We start from the raw sequence: 21,984 nt of genomic DNA, 5'->3' as shown, positions 1-21,984 counted from the left end.
TAAAATTAAAAAAAAAAAAAAAAAAAAGCAGACACTCTGAAAACATTACAGGATGGAATAGGAGAAACCCTAGGTCTCCTTGGCTCAGGCCGAAATTTTCTGAATAGAGACCCGGAAACACAACAAATCAAAGAAAGGTTGGACAAATGGGACTGCATAAAGTTGCAGAGCTTCTGCAGGGCAAATGACATAGCTAGCAAGATCAATAGAAAGCCCACGGATTGGGAGAAGATCTTCACTAGCCATACAACGGACAAGGGTCTCATATCTAAAATATACTTGGAACTCAAAAAATTAAACCCCCCAACAACAAATCCTCAAAGAAACAACTGCCCAATAAATAAGTGGGCGAAAGACTTAAAGAGAAACTTCTCTGAAGAAGAAAGAAGGATGGCCAATAGACACATGAAGAAATGTTCAACATCCCTAGCCATAAAAGAAATGCAAATCAAAACAACATTGAGATATCACCTCACTCCAGTTAGAACGGCAAAAATCAAGAACTCTAACAACAACAGATGCTGGAGGAGATGTGGACAGAAAGGAACCTTACTTCATTGTTGGTGGGAATGTAAACTTGTTCAACCACTTTGGAAAGCAGTATGGAGGTTCCTCAAAAGACTTCACATAGAACTCCCCTATGACCCAGCAATCCCACTTTTGGGCATTTACCCAAATGTTTACAAACAAGACCACACTAAAGCTACCAGCACAACTATGTTTATTGCAGCATTATTTACCATAGCTAAGATATGGAACCAACCCAGATGCCCCTCAGTAGATGAATGGATCAAGAAAATGTGGTATATATACACAATGGAATTCTATGCCTCCATCAGAAAGAATGCCATTTCCCCATTTGTTAGGAAATGGAAAGGCTTGGAAAAAATTATATTAAGTGAAGTAAGCCAGGCCCAAAGAAACATAGGTCCCATGGTTTCCCTTATTTGCAATATCTAGTATATGTATGAGTCAAGCAGAAAAGGTCAGATAATGTGATGTTAGGAAAACGAACCCTTAAATATGTATTTTAATGTTTTTTTTCTTTCATGCATGTGTTTCTAACGCATTTATAAGATTATTTCTTTGTTGCTTTGTATGTCCCTCCCCCACAATGTAACCCCCGCTTTCACTATATTTGATGTCAGTATAACTTGTGGAGGAGATGGGGACAAACAAGTCGTTTAAGGATTCAGGTGGACCTGTTGCAACAATGAGAAGTACAAAATGTCATGTCAAAAACGAGCTTTACAATGTCGGTGTGGGGGGGGGGGGAGAGGGGGGGAGGGATTGGGTGGGGGGGGAGGGGGGCGGCTGGGAAGGGAGGTGAAGGGTAAACAAAGGAGGAGGCTGCAATGCTTGGTAAGAAATGTATGCATTATCCTGCCCATGTAATTGTAACCCCTCTGTACAGTATGTTCTCAAATAAAATAAAATAAAATTAAAAAAAAAAAAAAAAAAAAACGAGCTTTACAATGTCGGTGTGGGGGGGGGGGGGAGGGGGGGGAGGGATTGGGTGGGGGGGGAGGGGGGCGGCTGGGAAGGGAGGTGAAGGGTAAACAAAGGAGGAGGCTGCAATGCTTGGTAAGAAATGTATGCATTATCCTGCCCATGTAATTGTAACCCCTCTGTACAGTATGTTCTCAAATAAAATAAAATTAAATTAAAAAAAAAAAAAAAAAGAAATAGACAGCCGGGTACCAGAGGTTTATGCCTGTAATCCTAGCTACTCAAGAGGCAGAGATCTGGGGATCTCAATTCAAAGCCAGTCTGGGCAAGAAAAGTCCGTGAGGCTCTAAAATCAGAAATGGTGGCTCGAGTGGTAGAGCTCTTGCCTTGAGCTGAAGAGCTCAAGGACAGTGCCCAGGCCCAGAGTTCAAGCCCCATGACTCCCCCCTCCCAAAATAGACAAACAAATTACTGTGGTATCTTAAGTGACAATGGAGGAATATGCATAGTTTCATGGAAATAAAGAAAAATCTCTCTGTCCATGGATGGAGGAACCTGGTTGTGAAAAGTTTATATGTGACATTTGTCCTGAAACCCAGGAGTGACAGGTCTTTTCCAGGGAAAGAGGACATCCCAGGAAGATTGGTGATCATATTTGGGAAATTGTACATAAAAGAACACATTCTCAGTAATCTGCAGACAAGCTGGTGTGTTGGCGCTGCAGGTTTAAGATATCAAAAAGCCGAAGGCTGTGGACAGAGAATAGCTGGATCATGACTAGCTAGTTTCCTAAGCGGCATTTGGCCTTTTTTCCTTTAGGAAAGGAAAACTTTTTCTTAATGTGACAGGGAAGCCATTAGAGGGGAAGGATACTTGAGGCTTATCGTAGTGCTCAAACTTTCTAGAGGGAAGTTAAGGTTGAATTCAGTCAAGGATGTGCATGATGGTAGAAATGGGGAAAAGAGCAAGAAATAAGAAACTTAGAATCAAGAAGATTTGTGACAAATTGAATTATAGCTCTTAACTATTATGCTATATTTTATGTCATTAAACTCTTTAAGTGGTTTCTAGAACTAGCTTAACTATATTTTCATCATTTTTGACAGTTCAGGCCCTTATACGTGACTGCCAAGTTATCAGAGAGACTAAGGAAAACCAGATTATAGAGCTCAAAAAGATATGTGAACAAAGTGCAGAATCTCTGAATAATGACTGGGAGAAAAAGGTGAGCTTCCTAAAATACTAGCTTCAGACAAATTATTTAACTAGAAATAATTAACAGAATATACTGAAAGGTATAAAAAAACTTGAACACATTTAGAGTTAGAAATAAGTACTTTTTATGTTTTGATATATTTTCTTCCAGACATCCATCGTGTTATAAAATAGTTTTCACTTAGAAAGATACTTTTTGGGGGGATGGGTTAAATTCAGGTCTTTATGCTTGCTAAGCCTGTGTTTTACCACTTGAGCCATGCATCCAGCATTGTTTTTGGCTGACTATTTGGGAGATGGAATCTAGTGAACTCCTCTGCCTTGGCTGCCCTTAAACCTCAGTCCTCCAGAGCTCAGCCTCTTGAATACCTAGCAATTATAAGTGTGAGCTACCTGTGCATGGCTAGAAAACAAACTTTTTACTTAGATCTTCTGGTTCATTTTTTTTCCCACAGCCATTAGATTTTAAGGAAAATAACAGTTTTAATTTGTGATTTATTTCTTTCTTGAAATTTTAGACAGCATAATATGAGACTAGAATTTGTAGTAAAAACTTATTTTTGATGTGAACAGCATTACTAGTGGAGATGTCATAATTAATTGCATATGAAGGAATATAGATGTTGGTCCTGTGGCTTGGTGATAGTTTTCTATAAGTTAAGGGATTGACTTTTGAATACTCAAGATGACACTGTCTTTAAAATGTATATTTAAGACATTTCTACAAAACATATGAACTTTATCAGAAATTTGGGAACTTTGTAGAAGTATAAAATATCGGAGCTCCAGTTGTGCAGTCGGTTAGCGCATGGTACTTATAAGAAGTATAAAATATCATATGTTAAGTTTGTGAAAGCCAAAGATCTGCTGTATGTCTATGGCTGAGCATCCTTGTCAAATAATGTGTTACCATATAATTGCCTTGCAAACCTTTGGTTCTCACAACTTCTCAGTCTTTCCTTTTTTTCCAATACCTTTCTAGTCAAATAAGATTTCACACTGCCCATGTCAAGTTCTTGTCCCATCCTCATTTTTTATTTTTTATTTATTTTTTCTCATTTTTTAATAGTGACTCAAACGTATCATGGAGATTGTTCTGATCTCTTGTTCTCCCCACCTAGTGAGTGATTTAAGAAGCAGAGGACAGTCCATTCCTATTAAGATAAAATGAAGGAGTACCTGCAAGGCTGAGAACATAGACTCAGTCCTCTTCAGAAGCTGTCCACTGAACCTCTGGACTTTCCATATTTGTCATTATCTTCTTTTCCATAGTTTATATGGATATTTCCATTTAACAGAATACATATATTAGTCTTTATCAATAAAGACTCATACATGACACAAATAATACATAGTACTTCTCAGGCATTATGTTCATTCTATTTGATTTATAAATACAACCTTTGAGTTTGTGTTTGTATAAATGATAGGATGGCTAAAAGTAGTTTCTGATTTGGGGTCTGAGTAAAGAGAGATCATTTTTAGCATTAATGTCATAAAATTTATATTTAATAAAATGAATAGTAGATACTATTTCTAATTAGTAGTACTATAAATATTTTTATTTTTCTGATTCCAAATTGTTATTAATGTTTAATGGAGATATTATATTGGCTGTCTGATTTATTTGCTTATACCTTTAGCAGATAATTTCCTATGATATTGGCTCATCCACTAAAATCTTCAAGAAAGCAAAGAAAAAAATATTTTTTCTTAATCATGCTGTTTTACGGTATGGGATTGAACCCAAGGCTTTATACATGCTAGCCAAACTAAATCCAAGGTTAATCATGTTTTATATGATTTTACTTAATGTTTACTTTGGACTTTATATTTCTTATGGTTCACCTCACTATTGTAGCTATAAATAGGAATGTTAGAGATTTTTTCTGAATTGCAAAATACTGTTTAATAGTAGTGAGACTCTTGATTTCATTATGTAGCTCCACAATGCTGTGGCAGAAATGGAAAAGGAAAAGTTTGAGCTTCAAAAGCGACACACTGAGAATATTCAAGAACTGCTTCAGGACACAAATGTACGTTTGAATAAAATGGAGAATGAATACATGGCACAAACACAGTCAACAGTAAGTGTTGTTTTATTCTTTATGACATGTTTAGAAATTATCTTCTTTTTTTTTTAATTTAATTTTATTTTATTTGTGAACATACTGTACAGAGGGGTTACAATTACATGGGCAGGATAGTGCGTACATATCTTACCAAGCATTGCAGCCTCCTCCTTTGGTTTACCCTTCACATCCCTTCCCAGCCTCCCCCCTCCCCCCCATCCCAATTCTTCTCCTCCCCCCCCCCACCGCACCGATGTTGTAAAGCTCGTTTTGGACATGACAACTTGTACTTCTCATTGTTGCAACAGGTCCACCTGTATCCTTAAACAACTGGTTTTTCCCCATCTCCTCCACAAGTTATACTGACATCAAATATAGTGAAAGCAGGGGTTATACTGTGGGGGAAGGACATACAAAGCAACAAAGAGATAATCTTATAAATGCGTTAGAAACACATGCATGAAAGAAAAAAACATTAAAATACATATCTGAGGGTTCATTTTCCTGACATCACATTATCTGACCTTTTCCGCTTGACTCATACATATACTAGATATTGCAAATAAGGGAAACCATGGGACCTATGTTTCTTTGGGCCTGGCTTACATCACTTAATATAATTTTTTCCAAGTTTTTCCATTTCCTAACAAATGGGGAAATGTCATTCTTTCTGATGGAGGCATAGAATTCCATTGTGTATATATACCACATTTTCTTGATTCATTCATCTACTGAGGGGCATCTGAGTTGGTTCCATATCTTAGCTATGGTAAATAATGCTGCAATAAACATAGTTGTGCTGGTAGCTTTAGTGTGGTCTTGTTTGTAAACATTTGGGTAAATGCCCAAAAGTGGGATTGCTGGGTCATGGGGGAGTTCTATGTGAAGTCTTTTGAGGAACCTCCATACTGCTTTCCAAAGTGGTTGAACAAGTTTACATTCCCACCAACAATGAAGTAAGGTTCCTTTCTGTCCACATCCCCTCCAGCATCTGTTGTTGTTAGAGTTCTTGATTTTTGCCGTTCTAACTGGAGTGAGGTGATATCTCAATGTTGTTTTGATTTGCATTTCTTTTATGGCTAGGGATGTTGAACATTTCTTCATGTGTCTATTGGCCATCCTTCTTTCTTCTTCAGAGAAGCTTCTCTTTAGGTCTTTCGCCCACTTACTTATTGGGCAGTTGTTTCTTTGAGGATTTGTTGTTGGGGGGTTTAATTTTTTGAGTTCCAAGTATATTTTAGATATGAGACCCTTGTCCGTTGTATGGCTAGTGAAGATCTTCTCCCAATCCGTGGGCTTTCTATTGATCTTGCTAGCTATGTCATTTGCCCTGCAGAAGCTCTGCAACTTTATGCAATCCCATTTGTCCAACCTTTCTTTGATTTGTTGTGTTTCTGGGTCTCTATTCAGAAAATTTCGGCCTGAGCCAAGGAGACCTAGGGTTTCTCCTATTCCATCCTGTAATGTTTTCAGAGTGTCTGCTTTGAGTTCAAGGTCTTTGATCCATTTGGAGTTGATTCTGGTGCAGGGTGATATATAAGGGTCTAGCTTTAGTTTTCTACATGTAGTTAACCAGTTTTGCCAGCACCATTTACTGAAGAGGCTGTCTTTCTTCCATTCTATTGTTTTAGCTCCCTTATCGAAGATTAGATGGCTATAGGTCTGTAGGTTCATTTCTGGGTTTTCAATTCTATTCCATTGGTCCTGAGGTCTGTTCTTATGCCAATACCAAGCTGTTTTGATTACTATGGCTTTATAGTAGAGTTTGAAATTTGGTATTGATATTCCTCCAGCAGTGTTCTTTCCGTTGAGGAGCGTTTTTGCTATTCGGGGTCTTTTATTGTTCCATATGAATTTTTGGATTGCCTCTTCTATTTCCTTGAAGAATGAGGTTGGAATTTTGATAGGTATTGCGTTGAATTTGTAGATAGCCTTGGGAAGTATTGCCATTTTCACGATGTTAATCTTTCCAATCCAGGAGCATGGGAGGCTTTGCCATTTTTTTAGTTCTGTGTTGATTTCCTTTTTCCAGATTTTAAAGTTTTCATCATAGAGGTCCTTCACTTCTTTAGTTAATTCCTAGGTATTTTATTTTTTGTGGGGCTATTACAAATGGAGTTGCTTTCCTAATTTCAGCCACACTTTTCTCATTGTTGGCATACAGAAAAGCCATTGATTTTTGGGGGTTAATTTTATAACCTGCTACTTTGCCAAAGTTTTGAATCAGCTTGAGTAATTTGGGAGTGGAGTCTATGGGATTCTTTAAATACACGATCATGTCATCTGCAAAGAGGGAGAGTTTTATTAGAAATTATCTTCTTAATTATTGTCCTTACGCTTCACTGGAATGCACTATATATAAATGGGTTACTTCATTACTTCATTTGATACAGATTTACATGTAACAACAGACAGCAATCCCTTGAAGTTTGGTAATAGGTTTGACCAGATTGATTGATGCCTTTGCAATTTTTTTCTGATTATTAGGTCAGAGAAATTTTCTTCCTTTAAAAATTCTTTTAAACTGATCCTTTTGCTGAAAATACCTAATGCTGGTGTGAACTAAGCAAAGGGAAGATAGTGATACGGCCACTCTGACAAATTTTCTTAGTAGAACATCTTAGTGAGAGTTACACACACTACTTGGATAAACCAAAAAAGTTCCTTTATTGAGAAGATTAGGAAGGAAACTGCACAACAGAGACCAGCCACAATCTCTAAAGTGAGTTTGAGTTAGAGCATCCCCAAAGAGCCTCTTGTGTAGTGTATGGGGTAGGAGTCCCATCACTTGAAATGTGCCTCCTCATAGAGCAGAGTGTAGGTCAGAGCAAATGAATGCTTCATCGTTGTGGAAGCTCATCTGACTTTCTGAGATGCAGTCAACGTGTTCTGCAGGCAGGCTGATATGCATGTAGTTGAGGACTTCTCTTAACCAAGACAAGTTCTTCTGTTCACTTTTGTTACAGATGTATTATATGACATAACAGAATAGCCCAGTCAGCTAGTCATCATCAACTCAGTCCTCATTTAACATTCACAACCTCCCACCCAGCATGGCTTTGTCCAAACACTTTCTTGAATTTAAAGCTGTGCAATTTGGACAGGAGTCAGCTACCCAAGTATATTGTTGATATGTCGTAGAGTGAACTGTTAAAGTAGCAAGCACCAACTAAATCCTTTTCTTTGATGTATGGCTTTAAACAGCTTATCAAGTTTATATAGAAACAGAACTCGAAGAACATCTTTTCTTTAGAATATTTCTTGCAATATTTATTTCTGACTCATACATTATTGTATAATGGTTGTATACTTTTGCTGTGTAAAACACCTTTTTGCATATAGATTTGAACTCTACCTTGTTTAATTATTAAATCAGAAGCTGCTCAGCAAGACCTGTCTAGACTTGGTGATTCCTAAATTTAATCCTGCTGACAGACTCTGTCCATTTTTTCTATATTTACTATTATTACCCATGACAACATCTGAATGCTGATTATTAATTCAGTGTTCATTAAAAATAAAATGAAGTTTTAGTAGTATTTAGTATTTATTAGTATTGTGCAATCAACATTTCATCTGTGTCCAGATTTTTCTTCTTTCTCAGTCTAATCTGTATCTATAAATCAGTAACTTCATTTGTCCTATCATCTAGTCTCTAGTAACTAGCCTCTACATTCGCTTCATGAATTTGACAACTGTAGGTGTCTCATATAAGCAGAATTGTATATTAGTTACCCTTTAGCAATGGCTATTTCACTTAGCAGAATGTCCTAACAGTACATCTATTTTATAATATCTATCAGCACTTCTTTATATTTTTAATGCTGAATAATATTCAGTTGTGTGTATGTGCCACATTGTGTCTATCCATTCACTTTTTGGTTATTGTGAATAATGGTGCTGTGGATATATGTGCATAACTATTTCTTTGTTATTCAGAGCTGTGGATAAACCCCAAAACTGAATATAAAATATATTTTTATTATCTAAAAATCCTAAATTTTTATAGCTTTAAAATATTAAATAATTTTAATGTTGAAATTTATAAAATATATTCATTGCCTAAGATATTCACTCTATTGATGTATTTTATCAAATAATATTAAAGTTGGGAATCAGTGGCTCATACCTATAATCCTGGTTTTTCAAAAGCCTGAGATTTGAGGATCATGGTTTTAAGTTACCCTGGCAGACAAATCTGTAAGACTTTAATTCCATCTAACCAGCAAAAGATCAGGAAACACAGGCATTGTTCAAGTGGAAAAAGCTAAGGTAGAGCAAAGGCCCTAAGTTCAAGCCCCAGTACTGGCAAACACACTCAAAAATAATGTTAAGAATATCTTTCACAGTAACATTTATATAACCTTGATATAGTATAAAAAGTGTACTTTGGAGCCAAGAGGTCACTGTCAGAAAAACTTCATTTTATTTTTAATGAACACTGAATTAATAATTAGCATTCAGATGTTGTCATGGGTAATAATAGTAAATATAGAAAAAATGGACAGAGTCTGTCAGCAGGATTAAATTTAGGAATCACCAAGTCTAGACAGGTCTTGCTGAGCAGCTTCTGATTTAATAATTAAACAAGGTAGAGTTCAAGGCATGACCTAAGATGAAAGATGAAACTGTCACTGAGAATTACTTTCTCAATTTTGTTGTTCTTTCAGGCTTTTTCTTTTGTCTTGAATATTGTTTTGTTTTATGGCCATTTATCCTAAGTGGACACTTGTTTAAGAGTAGTCAGTTTATGGTTTTTAGTATTGACAGGAATTTTCCTATAGGAGAATCATGGTTAAAAACATATAATCATTGAATTTTTAAAATAATATTACAACATATAAATGTGAAAATTATAATAAATTTATTAGATGCTTGAGGAGGACCCTAAAATAAGAAGGCTCTGTTTATAACCAGATTTAGCCACGCTGAAAGTGTATGGGAAGCTTTTTTGAGATTTTAGACCTTTAGCAGGAGTATTTAAATGTTTCCCCTTTACTGGGGATGTGGATGCCAATCTGGTAAATTCTATACAATCCTCAGAATAATACCTTTAAATTACTGAAATAGTGTAAAATTATAGGGGAAATTATATTGAGTTACAGTTGCCATGGTGTTAATATATTTGAACTGGGCTATGTTTTCAAATGAATATAAGAAACAAAGATCTGTCAGCCTACTAGTTAGTGTGTTTTCATAATGGTGAGGGTAAACAATGTTTAGTAATTATCCAACAGTGTAATAAACTATAACAATATCTATGATTTCTGTTGGTCACGGGCATTGCTGATTTAATGAGCACATTAATGACTGAAGGACAATACTACATTTCCTTAGGGGAGGGGAAATAAAGGTACAAAGTCATACCATCAAGTTTAGTTAACATGAAAAATAGGCAGAATATTATATCCAATTTTATGAATTCATTTGTTAGTAACTATTAAAACTTACCATATATATATACATCTTATCACTCAGTAATTTCACTGTAAATAAAGAAATTGCTTGCATATATATTTCAAGTGCATATGTGTACAAAAGAAAGCAACATTTGCTGGGTGCTGGTGGCTCATGCCTGTAATCCTAGCTACTCAGGAGGCTGAGATCTGAGGATCATGGTTCAAAGCCAGACTGGGGAAGGAAAGTCCGTGAAACTCTTAACTCCAATAAACCACCAGAAAACCAGAAGTGATACCTTAGCTTAAGTGGTACAATGCTCACCTTGAGCTGAAGAGCTGAGGGACAGGCCCAGAGTTCAAGCCCCATGACAGACAAAAAAAGAAAAAGAAAAAAAAGAAACCAACATTTTCAATAGCCCCAAACTGGAAACAGCCCATCACTAGTTAACGTATTATTTTAGATTTTTGGTGATATACAATCAGGATTGAAAAAGGCTAAACTACTATTATTCCTTATGACATGGATGAATCTCACAGATACATAATCTGCATGAATAAACCTAGCCCTCCAAGTACATACTCTGATTCTATTTATAGAAAGTTTGAGAAAGGACAAAGTGTATTTGTGGTACCAGAAGTCAGAATAGTGGTTACCTATGTATAGGATGTGTCTAATAAAGCTTCAGAGGGACCAGAAAGGTTTTTATCTCCTAGTAGTTTATATCTCTAGTAGTTTTTAATTACAAAATTGATCCATGTGTATACTTAATATTGGTGCACCTTTATGTGCATCTTTCATGTTTCTATAGAAGACTCATGAAATAAGGTTTGTCATTCCTTATTCCATAAAATTTGAAATTGGGTTTCCAAATACTTACTTGCCTAATATGGTTCTTTTTTAAGTTTGGATGCTTACAGGGTTTCCAATTATGTTTGTTTGTAAAATAACATTTGTAATCTCTCTCTCCCCCTCTTTTCCTGTCTTTGCTCCACAGACTAAGTTAAACTTAGAGTTATTCCTTTACTAAGCAGGTAATCTACTGCATTTGAGCCCTGGCTTCAGACCCTTTTTGCTCTGGTTATTTTTGAGATAGGATTTTGTTTCTTGCCTACATAGGTCTGGATTACTATCCTCCTGTTTATACTTCCCACTTGAATGACAGGTATTTGCCAGTAGGCCTAGCTTTTTCTATTGAGATAAGGTTTCTTGAACTCCTCCTCCACGCCCCTACCCCGGCCTCCCCCCCCCCCCCCCCACCGCCCCTCTCTGCCCCAGGCTGGCCTAGAACTGCAGTCTGCCCCATCTCAGCTTACTGGGGATGACAGGCACTTACCACCATGCCCAGCCATTGGTTTCAATAGGTTTGTGAACTGTTTTGGTCTCAACCATGATCCTTTTGATTTATTGCTCCCTAGCATCTAGAATTACAGGCATGAGCCATAGGAAGTGGTGTGTGTGTGTGTGTGTGTGTGTGTGTGTGTGTGTGTGTGTGTGTGTGTGTGTGCGCACATGCATGTGTACAAGTGTGCACAGGTGTGCCTGTTGCTACTAGAACTTGAACACAGACACTTGAGCTCTAACTAGGTTTGTTTGTGGCTAGCACTCTACCATTTGAGCCACTCTCCAGCTTGCCATTTTGTTGATTAATTGAAGATAGGTTCTGCTTGGGCTGCTTTTAAACCTCAATCATCTCATCTCAGCCTCCTAAATAGCTCAGATTACAGGAGTGAGCCACTAGTACCTAGTTGTAATTTTTTGTATTATTTATCTTATAAGTAACAGCTGATAGTTCATTCTATATTTCCTAAGACTGGATGAAAATTATGTTTATAATATTTTATACCCAAAGTTTTTCTTTTCCAAACATTTTCACAATTTCCAGTGTCATCTTCATTCTCTTGAAGACGGTTTTGAGTCTAAAAGACTGTGACTTTAGCCATTTTTCATCTACCTCATTTAACATTATACTTAATCATTCTCTGAAATTTTTCTTGGATCTGCTATCTTCCCTTCTGTTTCCATAGTTACTGGTTGAGTCTGGACCATTATTGCCTCACTGGTGTTTCATCTAGTAACATACCAGTGTTCTTCCTGTCTTCTACATATATCTAATGCAAAACTTGCCAATTTCTGCGATCAAGAACTGAGCCCCTAATGTATTGCCAGCTGTAATTTCTGCTTGTAAGCCATATCAATTCAGGAAGCCCAACCTTGTCTTTCGAGTGCCATCTTTAAGTTCCCAATGTGGGAAGATAACCTGTGCATAGTTACAGGACCCATCCCTGTTTCTGTTGTTAAATGCCACTATATTCTCCTTCTACATTAGTGTGTATGGCCTACAAACATGATCCTGCATCACCATATTTACTTGGATTATTTTATACCCAATTTTTAGACCTCTGCTTTTTCATATCCTGCTGGTTCTTCATATTCACTTTAAGAAAGATTATTCTGGCCCAATATTATTCTTGTTTTTCAGTATTTCATATGTTCCTTTAGGGTTTCCCTTTACATTATGTTTTAAATTTCTTTTATTTACTTTATATTTAGAATTATAGGTAAAATACAATGTTCAAGAAGATTTTAAAATAAATAATAAGCAGAGTAACTGATAATACGTTTTTTAAATTAGAAAGTTGATTTCAGTAACTACAAAATATTAGTTCAACAGCTGTAGGTCTTAATACAGAAGAGTTCCTTTTATAAACACTTATTTGCATATCAGAACGTGTACCACCTTTTAACACAAGTTATGTCTCAGCAGGTGCTCAATATTTTAAGACTTAGTTTCATAATCATCTTTTTTCTATTAAAAATTGTTTTTAAACAAATTTTTTAAAGCAGTATTGGTATTTGAACATAAGCCCTTAACTTGCTATGCTAGCACTCTACCACTTAAGCCACATTATGTAGCCCTAAAAAATATCTTCTTATACTTAACCTAGTTTCTTCTACTCACCCCACTTTTCTCCTTCCAAGCCTGATTGACTGCTCTTCTGATTTTTGACTTCTGAATTCTTTTCCTTATTTCTAGTTTGTTTCTCCTCTGATCACTGTTCTGTTTGGAACAGTTCCAGGACTTGCTGACCTCGTGTCAGTCTATAGCACTGTTTTGGCCAGTTGGTGGGCTTATATAGATTATCTGTCTGTCTGTCTCTCTTTCTCTCTCCCTGTCTATCTTATATAATATACATACCATTTGAATTGTTTGCTAAGGGATTCTTGGGAGAAATAATCTTTGACATACTGGTAAAATATGATCTTGATATGTCATAAGAAGCATGGATATTTATTATATGTAGAACTCAGCTTGAGAAATATGGGAAGATATTGAGCTGTGCTAATGGGACTGGTTCTGGGGCTCAGTTTTTATTTTATTATTATTTGAGATATAATTTTTTACTTATATGAACTTGAATTTTAAGAATTGTTACAAAAATAATCATAATCGGGTAAAATTAGAAAAATTATCCTATGTAAATAATAAATTCAGTGTAGAGCATTTCATTTGCTCAAATTGGGGAAAGATCGACTCTGCATGGGTATTGTAGAATGAGATGACTTAATTACTAGTCTTCCATTATAGTTTGTTTTTTCAATGCAGCTTGAAATATAAGAACTGAGAGATAATTATACAATGACATAATAATGTTACTACTAGAGAGTAGAAGAAGCTGGAGACTAAGTTATTCATTTTAAAACTGGTTTCTTACAGATTGTGTTATATTATAGAAGTGATGACTTATGACTATTCAACCAAAGTATATATTTAAGAAATCATTAGGAAATGAGTTATCTTTATTTCAATAGGATATTGAGGGGACATTTTATGGTAATGTTATTTCTACTGTTCCATTTCCTTAATAGATTATATAGTATCATGTTTCTGAGTTTTATTTCATTTGTGATGAGTATTCTAGTAAAAGGGCTGGGAAGTGAATAAAATTCCTGTCCTTTGTTGATATTGATGATTCAAACTAAAAAGCATAAAGCAGTCAAATTATAGAATTTAAGAGAATCTTACCTCATAGCAACAGCAACGATTTGGGAGACTAAGAAAGAGACCACAAGTGTTTCCAGCATAGAATTTAAGTTTTTTTTTTGTTCTCTGTGTTATGAAATGATGTGTCTTCCCATAGTATTTTGGCAAGCTACTTTTTCTGTTAATCTCATAAGCAGAATGGCATAGGTTTGGAGACAATTTAACAGACAACTGGGTTATAGTTTAGGAAACTGCTAGAGCAGATTCTGTTCTGCTGTGTACTGTTATATCTAAAGGTAAGTACAAGCAAGAAAATAAATTTTACTAAGTCTCATTTTTCTTGTATTTAAAATGATATTAATGCCTATCTCATAGTTTGGGGGAAAGACATAAAGTTTATTTAATACTTAGCACAGGGCTTGACCTATAGTGTGCCCTCAATGGTGGCTACTGTCATTACCCTCATTTTGGAAATATGGTGGTGGTCCCTGAAGTCTTGTATATTCAGTGGGGAAAGATATTTACATATATTCACATTTAACATGTTAATTTGTGCCCATTGTTTTTTCTTTCTCCTTTTCATTTTATTATAGTGAAAAGCACATAACTTGGGATCTAGTTTCTTAGTAATATGCTATCACTTATTGTATGCATACTGTGGTAAGGCAGATTTACAGATTTTTTTTCATTTTCCATGACTGATACTTTTTATACCATTGTACAGCAGCTCAGTGGAAAGGAGCAGCTCAGTGGAAAGTTCAGCTTTTCTCCTTTCCCAGCCAACATTATTCTACCTTCTGCTTCTCTGGATTTGACAACTGGGGATTATTTTACATAATTGGAATCACATATTTGCCCTTCTGTGACTCTTATTTCATTTAGCATGATGTCCTCAAGGTTTATTCAAGTTGTATCACATGACGTACTTTCCTTCTTTTATGGCTGAATAATACTGCTTTGCATATAACATATATCATATTTTCTTTAACCATTCATCAGTGGATATTTATATTGGTTTTCCTCTTAGCTATTGTGAATAATTCTGCAGTGAATACGAGAGTGAAAATGTCTTTGAAATCCTAATTTCAGCTTTTTGGTAAAAATCCAGAAGTGCAATTGTTAAATCATTTGATAGTTTGATTTAAAACTGTTGCTACGGTGGGTAGATCTTTCACATTCTTACATATGCCACACAAGAGTTCCAGTTATCCTTATCTCACAAATGTTCCTTTGGGGAGGATAAGTATCAGTGACTTTTGGGGTTATTTGTCCATATTTGCCAGTACACATCTTGAACATTCACATTTCAAGGATGAGTGACCAGAAGTCAGAACCAGGACATCCAATAGGAAAAGAGATAACTTCTGATAATTTGGTTTTGGTTTTTTGAACAGCTATATCCCATGTTATAGTCATTTACTTTCTTTTTGATCTCATACATTTTGATCAGTTGAATAGTTCCTGAGTTAAAATCTCAAGTTCACTTTATCATTATGACTATTTCAATGACATGCACACAGTGGAGGTCACTGTATTGTTTTAGTGTCCCTTACTTTCTTCTCTGACTTGTTGGATATCTCTCCCTCTCATCTTTTTCCTTTGTCTAATGAAAAAAGTTTGTACTTTTATCTGAGCACTTTCTCTCATCTTTGCTGTATTCAATTATTCATTTTGAAGAAAGTGGGCTGCCTGGCTTCCTGGATGATAGAGACCCTTTTTCCTTAGGCAAAACATATTTATCTGTATCAATTCAGCCTCTTTTTTCCTTGGCTTATTTCTTTAGCAGTTAGGCTAGTTTCTAATATTTTATAAAGATAACATACTTATTTTCTGTTTAAATAAGGTATAAAAGGAACATATTTTCAAAAAAATAATGTGAGGGGACATATTTACCCCTACTTGGAATTTCTTTTCTCTTGTCTCTATTTTGTAACACACAAAAAACCTTCCTTAGTCAGGTGCTGGTGGCTCATACCTGTAATTCTAGCTATTCAAGAGGCTAAGATCTGAGGATTGTGGCTCAAAGCCAGCCCGGGCAGGAAAATCAATAGCACTCTTGTCTCCAATAAACTACCCCAAAAGCCAGAAGTGAAACTATGGTTCATGTAGTAGAGTGCTAGCCTTGAGCAAAAGAAGCCTAGGAACAGCACCAAGGGCCTGAGTTCAGACTATAGAACCAGCACCAAACAAATAAACAAACAAACAAAAAAGACCTTACTTGTCTTGTGCATCTCTTTTCTCAGGGATCTTGGCTCGTCAACTTTTAGCTTTTGCCACACTCTTCGTGAGTGGTTTGTCTTATCCTCACCCCAAGAAGACTGGAAATGCCTTTCAGGCAAAAGCAATTTGGAGAGTGGTGACCATCTCTCTGCATTTCTTCCTTCTTCCTTTAGGTGTAGGAACTCTAGTCATCTTCATCATCCAGGTCTAGGTTCCCTCTCTCTTCCCCTCCTCCTCATCTACCCTCTCATCCTTACTGCAAGTTACTTCTTCAAAACCAGGAATGAAATTTCATCTATTGCTTTTGTTTTCCATTTAAAATTGGAAATACAAATATTTATTCTTTTTTTTGTTTCCTCCAGCCAATTAATACATAGGAAATAAGAGGAGTTTAGGATGTGTGTCAGAAAAATTGAAACAATCTTCTGACAGGAGCTTCTAAATTTAGTAAGATGCAAACTGCATAAAATGCATAAAGAAGGAATCTGTACACCTGATATCTGTCAGGCTCCAAGCCAGGAATGGTATCTATTTTTAAAAGTTATCTATAAACCATGCTTTTTCTGTGGTACTAGTGTGGAACTCATGGCTTCATACTTGCTAGGCAGGTATTCTATCACTTGAGCCATGCCCCATTACTTTATGCTTTAAATAAGTTTTGAATAATATTTCTCTCATTTATCCTGGGAAAGCTTGAACTGAATTTCTACTATTTACGATTCCATTATATCTGGAATGACAGGTGCTAATCTTTTTGGTTGAGATGAGTGTTTCATGAACTTTTTGCCTGGGCTTACCTTGAATCTGGATCTTTCTAATCACCTTCAGAGTAGCCAAAATTTTAATAAACCATAGTTTTAATTACATTAAATTACTTCCATTTTACAGATTTGGAGGTTGTTACACTAGTATTTAGTACTGCAATGAAAAAATGTTGGGGTTATAATATTATTAAAGAAATAGCATAAACAAGCATCATACTAACCTTCCTTAATAATTCACAATTTTTTATTGAAGGTTTAGCTTTAAATTAATTGTCCCTTTTGTTGATGCTTATTTACCCTAATAGTAAGTTTTACTTACAAACTGACAAGTTGAACTGAAACTCCTTTGTACAACTACTTAAAGATAAGAATAATAGTAACAACAATAATAATTACTGTTATTATAAACAACAGGGTTTATAATAAGAAAAAAGTTCCTAAAAGATCATGAGTAGCTTTGTCCAGATTTTAAAATGTGGTTAATCTAGATGAAAATATAAAATAACTTAAATATCAAATGATTTAGTTGAGGGATATTTGAATATGGGAAAATTGAGCAATGCTTAAATGAAATGAATGAAAATTGGTGCACAAATGTGGCAACTATGTAAAAGAATTGGGGAGGGGTGCAAATATTCAAACACTGACCAAGATGCATTGTTATCCCCAAACTACTTTGAATGGCAACTCCTTTGTATAACCACTTAAAGACTATTTCTGTATACTTGGTAACAATAAGTAGTTATCTGATGATCCTGATATTATGTTTTTTTGTTGTTGTTGTTGTTGTGGAGCTTGAACTCTGGGCCTGGGCGCTGTCCCTCAGCTCTTCAGCTCAAGGCTAGTGCTGTACCACTTGAGCCACAGTGCCACTTCTGGTTTTCTGGTGATTAATTGGAGATAAGAGTTTTATGGACTTTCCTGTCTGGGCTGACTTTGAACCACGATCCTCAGATCTTAGCCTCCTTAGTAGTTAGGATTACAGGCGTGAGCCGCTGGTGCCCGGCTATTTTATTTTATTTTTTAATGTTTAATTTTTTTATTGTGAGAATACTGTACAGAGGAGTTACAATTACATCGGCAAGATAACAAGTACATTTCTTACCAAGCATTGTTGCCTCCTTGTTGTTTCCCTTTCCCATTCCTTCCCATACTCCTCCTCTCCCCCCACCTGATCCTCACCTCACCCCCCCCCCCCACCAAAGTTGTTAAGTTCATTTTTCGACATAACGACTTGTACATCTCATTGTTGCAATGGGTCCACCTGTATCCCTATTTAAACAATTTGTTTTTTTCCCTTCCCCTCCACAAATTATACCAACATCAAATACGGTGAAAGTATGGATTATACAGTGGGGGAGGAACATACAAAGCAACATAGAAATCATCTTATAAATATAATAGAAACAATTGCATGAAAGGAAAAAAAACAAAAAAACATTTGAATACTTATCTTGGGGTTCATTCCACTAACATCAACTTATCTGACCTTTTCTGCTTGACTCAGACATATACTAGTTATTGCAAATAAGGGAAACCATGGGACCTATGTTTCTTTGGGCTTGGCTTACTTCACTTAATATAAATTTTTCCAAGCCTTTCCATTTCCTAACAAATGGGGCAATGTCATTCTTTCTGATGGAGGCATAGAATTCCATTGTGTATATATACCACATTTTCTTGATCCATTCATCTACTGAGGGGCGTCTGGGTTGGTTCCGTATCTTGGCTATGGTGAATAATATAGTTTTTAATTTTTTTATTGTAAAGGTGATATACAGAGGGGTTACAGTTACCTAAGTTACATAAGTTACAGTTACATAACCCTCTCCCTGGGTTTTATTTTTGAAAACATTTCATTGCTCCTATAATTTTAAAAAACCTTTTCCAAACTTCAAATAAAAGAAGTCAAGTAAGCAAGTACTTACCTTACAAATCTAAACTAATGAATAGTTGAGATTTCACCTCACCCCAGTTAGAATGTCCATTATCAAGGAAACTAACAATAACAAATACTAGTGGGGATGTGGCCAAAAGGGAACTTCTAGTACACTGTTGGTGGAAATGTAAACTTGTTCAACCACTCTGGATGTTCCTTAAAAGACTAAAGATAGACCTTCTGTATGACCCAGCAATTCTACTCCTGGGCATTTATCCAAAGGAACACAAACAAGGCCACATAAGGTTACCAGCACAACTATGTTCAGTGCAGCATTGTTTACCATAGACAAGATATGGAAGCAACCCAGATGCCCCTCAGTGGATCAAGAAAATGTAGTAGATATACCCAATGGAATTCTACTCATCCATTACAAAGAATCATATTGTACTATTTGTAAGGAAATGGAAAGACTTGGAAAAACTTACATTAAGTGAAGTAAGCCAGGCCCAGAGAAACATAGGTTGCATGGTTTCCTTCATTTGTAGTAAGTAGAATGTGCCTATAAATCTACAAGTAAACACACTGGATGGTAAAAGAAGAAGAAATACACTGGGACCCCATGAATTATACAGATCTCTAGGCATACATACAATGAAACCAAAGGAGAATATTCTTAGGAGAGGATCACATAGGTGCAATAGCAATGTGCAACTGATCATATAAAATAATATTTATCAAAATGAACTCCAGGAAATAGAAATGAAGGTTTTTCCTTCTTTGTTGATGCTTCTGTTTTCATTTCCTTTTGTCTTGTTTGTTTGCTTACCTGTCTTTGGGAGTATAAGGGAGGCACATAAATGGTGGGACAAAGGGTAAGCAAGTACAACAGTAATATTCCTAACATAAAAAGTGTTAGGAATCAGTGAGAGACTTTCCTGAGAATGAGTTATGTTTTTTTCAGAACCATGTGGTAAAAGAGCTGGAAGCCCGTGTGCAGCAGCTGACTGGAGAAGCAGAGAACAGTAATTTACAGAAGCAGAAATTAATTCAAGATAAAATGGAACTTGAAAGATGTTATCAGATAACACGTAGTGAATTACAAGAACTAAAGGCAAGGTATTGTCTGCAACCAGGTATCTATTGGTGTAGTTAATAAAGTACTGAAATTTCTCTTTAGATTATTTGGAAAAATGAATCATATTGTGTGCTTTTAATATCTGGAATGTTCTAACTTAGTTGTCACTATTTATACTTTGAAGTCCAGTTTAAGTATGAGATTCAATGTTTGCCAACAGTTGATAAAAATGTGTATACCTATTTGATATATTGAAAGATAATGTGTTTGGATTTAATTGTTATATAGTTCAGGTTGATAAAACAAGAAAACAACTAAATAGCTATCAACTATCAACCAGATAGACTGGTTCTGAAGTATTAGGACTTTGTTTTTTTAAATCTTACTGCTTTTAGGCACAACATACTTCATGAAGAAAAAGAGCATCTTGTAAATGATTATGAGCAAAATATGAAACTATTACAAATCAAACATGATACTGATATGAACCTCTTGAAACAAGAACATTCCCTCTCAACTTCTAAGGTATGTCCTGACAGATCATCCACACAAAGAAGTCATTCGTTTTGCTCAGCTTTAGCATAGACAGCAATATAGAGGCTAGTTATTTGGCACTGAAAAAATTGGTCTCCAGTTTCTTTAAAATGTTTTCTTGATATTTAAAATGTTAAAAATGCTAATTGTTCAGTTGGCAGAATAACATAAATATTTGATAAACTAAATCCTGCTATAAGTTAACCCATTTAAGTTACAAAGGTTTTAAAGAAGGAAAACATGAATTTTGAGAATATTTTAGTTTTAAAATAATACATTATTAGATTAATTGTATATATTATTTTATTTCAAAGTATTGGTTCTACCTAAGTTTTAAAATGTAAAAATTTTCCTATAAACTGATTATTTTTATAATAGTGCTATGTGCCATAACTTATTATACATTTACATTTTTACTTTAGAAGGTTACTTTTATCTTTTAAAAATGTTTTCATTCATTGAAAGATTCTGATTGAATTTTCAGGAGAAAAAAAATGTAGTTTTTTAATCCAGAAGTTACAAAATGTTGCAAAAATCAATATTCTACTTTTTATTCCTCTTTATGTTTTTCTAGACATCTGGTATGATTGAAGAATTAGAACAAAATATCTGTCAATTAAGGCAGCAGGTACAGGAATCAGAACTTCAAAGGAAGCAGCAGATCATTGTGAGTCTTATTTTTAGACAGAACAGTGCTTCAAACTCACCTTGCCTTTTTAAATCCTATATTAGTAGGCACTCAGAAGTAGCACTTCTGTAGGTAGCCATTCCTGATTCTATTTTTTGCATTGTATAGTTTTTCCTTTTACTTATTATAACTGACAAGCGTAGATACGAATAACATGTATAGAATGAAGGACAATAATTTTAAGATGATCTCCTTTTTAGAGATTAATTTTTACAAAAATGAATTTTATCTAAGCATTTTATTTTAAAAGTTTCCCCTTTTTAAACTATCTGATAATCTTCATTATCTCTTTTTTCTTCTCTCTCTTTTTCTTATCCTTTTCTTTATGGTCAAAGTCTATTAAAGACTAGTATGTGATATAACTTAAAATTTATCATTTTCTTACTGACTTGGCCATTCTTAATCACTTAATCCAAAGATCAGAAAGATCCTCTCACACTATAGAATAGATACTTTTGGGACCAGTGACATCTTGAGATAACTGAGTTTTTTTGCCTTGTAATATAAATTCAAGTTTCTGCTTGTGGCTTAGAAAATTAGATGGGTAAGGCCTTTTCAATAATATCAAAACATAACATTGCTGGTTCAAGTCTGTATCTCTAGCTTCTTGTGAAGGGTAATAGAGGAATTGTGGTTGGAGGCCAGCCTGTCCTTAAAAGTTGATGTGGTTGGGTATGGTGGCATGCACTTACCTAATTATGCA

At 35.3% G+C, this 21,984-nt stretch overlaps 1 protein-coding gene across 2 annotated transcripts in view; it reads left to right on the top strand.

Moving 5' to 3' along the window:
- The window catches only part of Cep112 (centrosomal protein 112), a 344,883-nt gene that overhangs the window by 67,582 nt on the left and 255,317 nt on the right, over positions 1-21,984 (top strand). Inside the window, exons 11-15 of one of the 2 annotated variants that reach the window (XM_042665492.1) lie at positions 2,556-2,674; positions 4,608-4,751; positions 19,946-20,100; positions 20,455-20,584; positions 21,168-21,260. In XM_042665492.1, coding sequence (XP_042521426.1) covers positions 2,556-2,674; positions 4,608-4,751; positions 19,946-20,100; positions 20,455-20,584; positions 21,168-21,260 — 641 coding nt within the window. The remainder of the gene's footprint in view (positions 1-2,555; positions 2,675-4,607; positions 4,752-19,945; positions 20,101-20,454; positions 20,585-21,167; positions 21,261-21,984) is intronic. The other variant, XM_042665493.1, reaches the window with a different exon arrangement.

This window comes from Dipodomys spectabilis, unplaced genomic scaffold (genome assembly GCF_019054845.1).
Source record: "Dipodomys spectabilis isolate Male_0828 unplaced genomic scaffold, ASM1905484v1 ptg000329l, whole genome shotgun sequence".
Taxonomy (NCBI): Eukaryota; Metazoa; Chordata; class Mammalia; order Rodentia; family Heteromyidae; genus Dipodomys; species Dipodomys spectabilis.
Note: the sequence above shows the minus strand (reverse complement) of the source record. Positions and strands in the feature narration are given on the sequence as shown.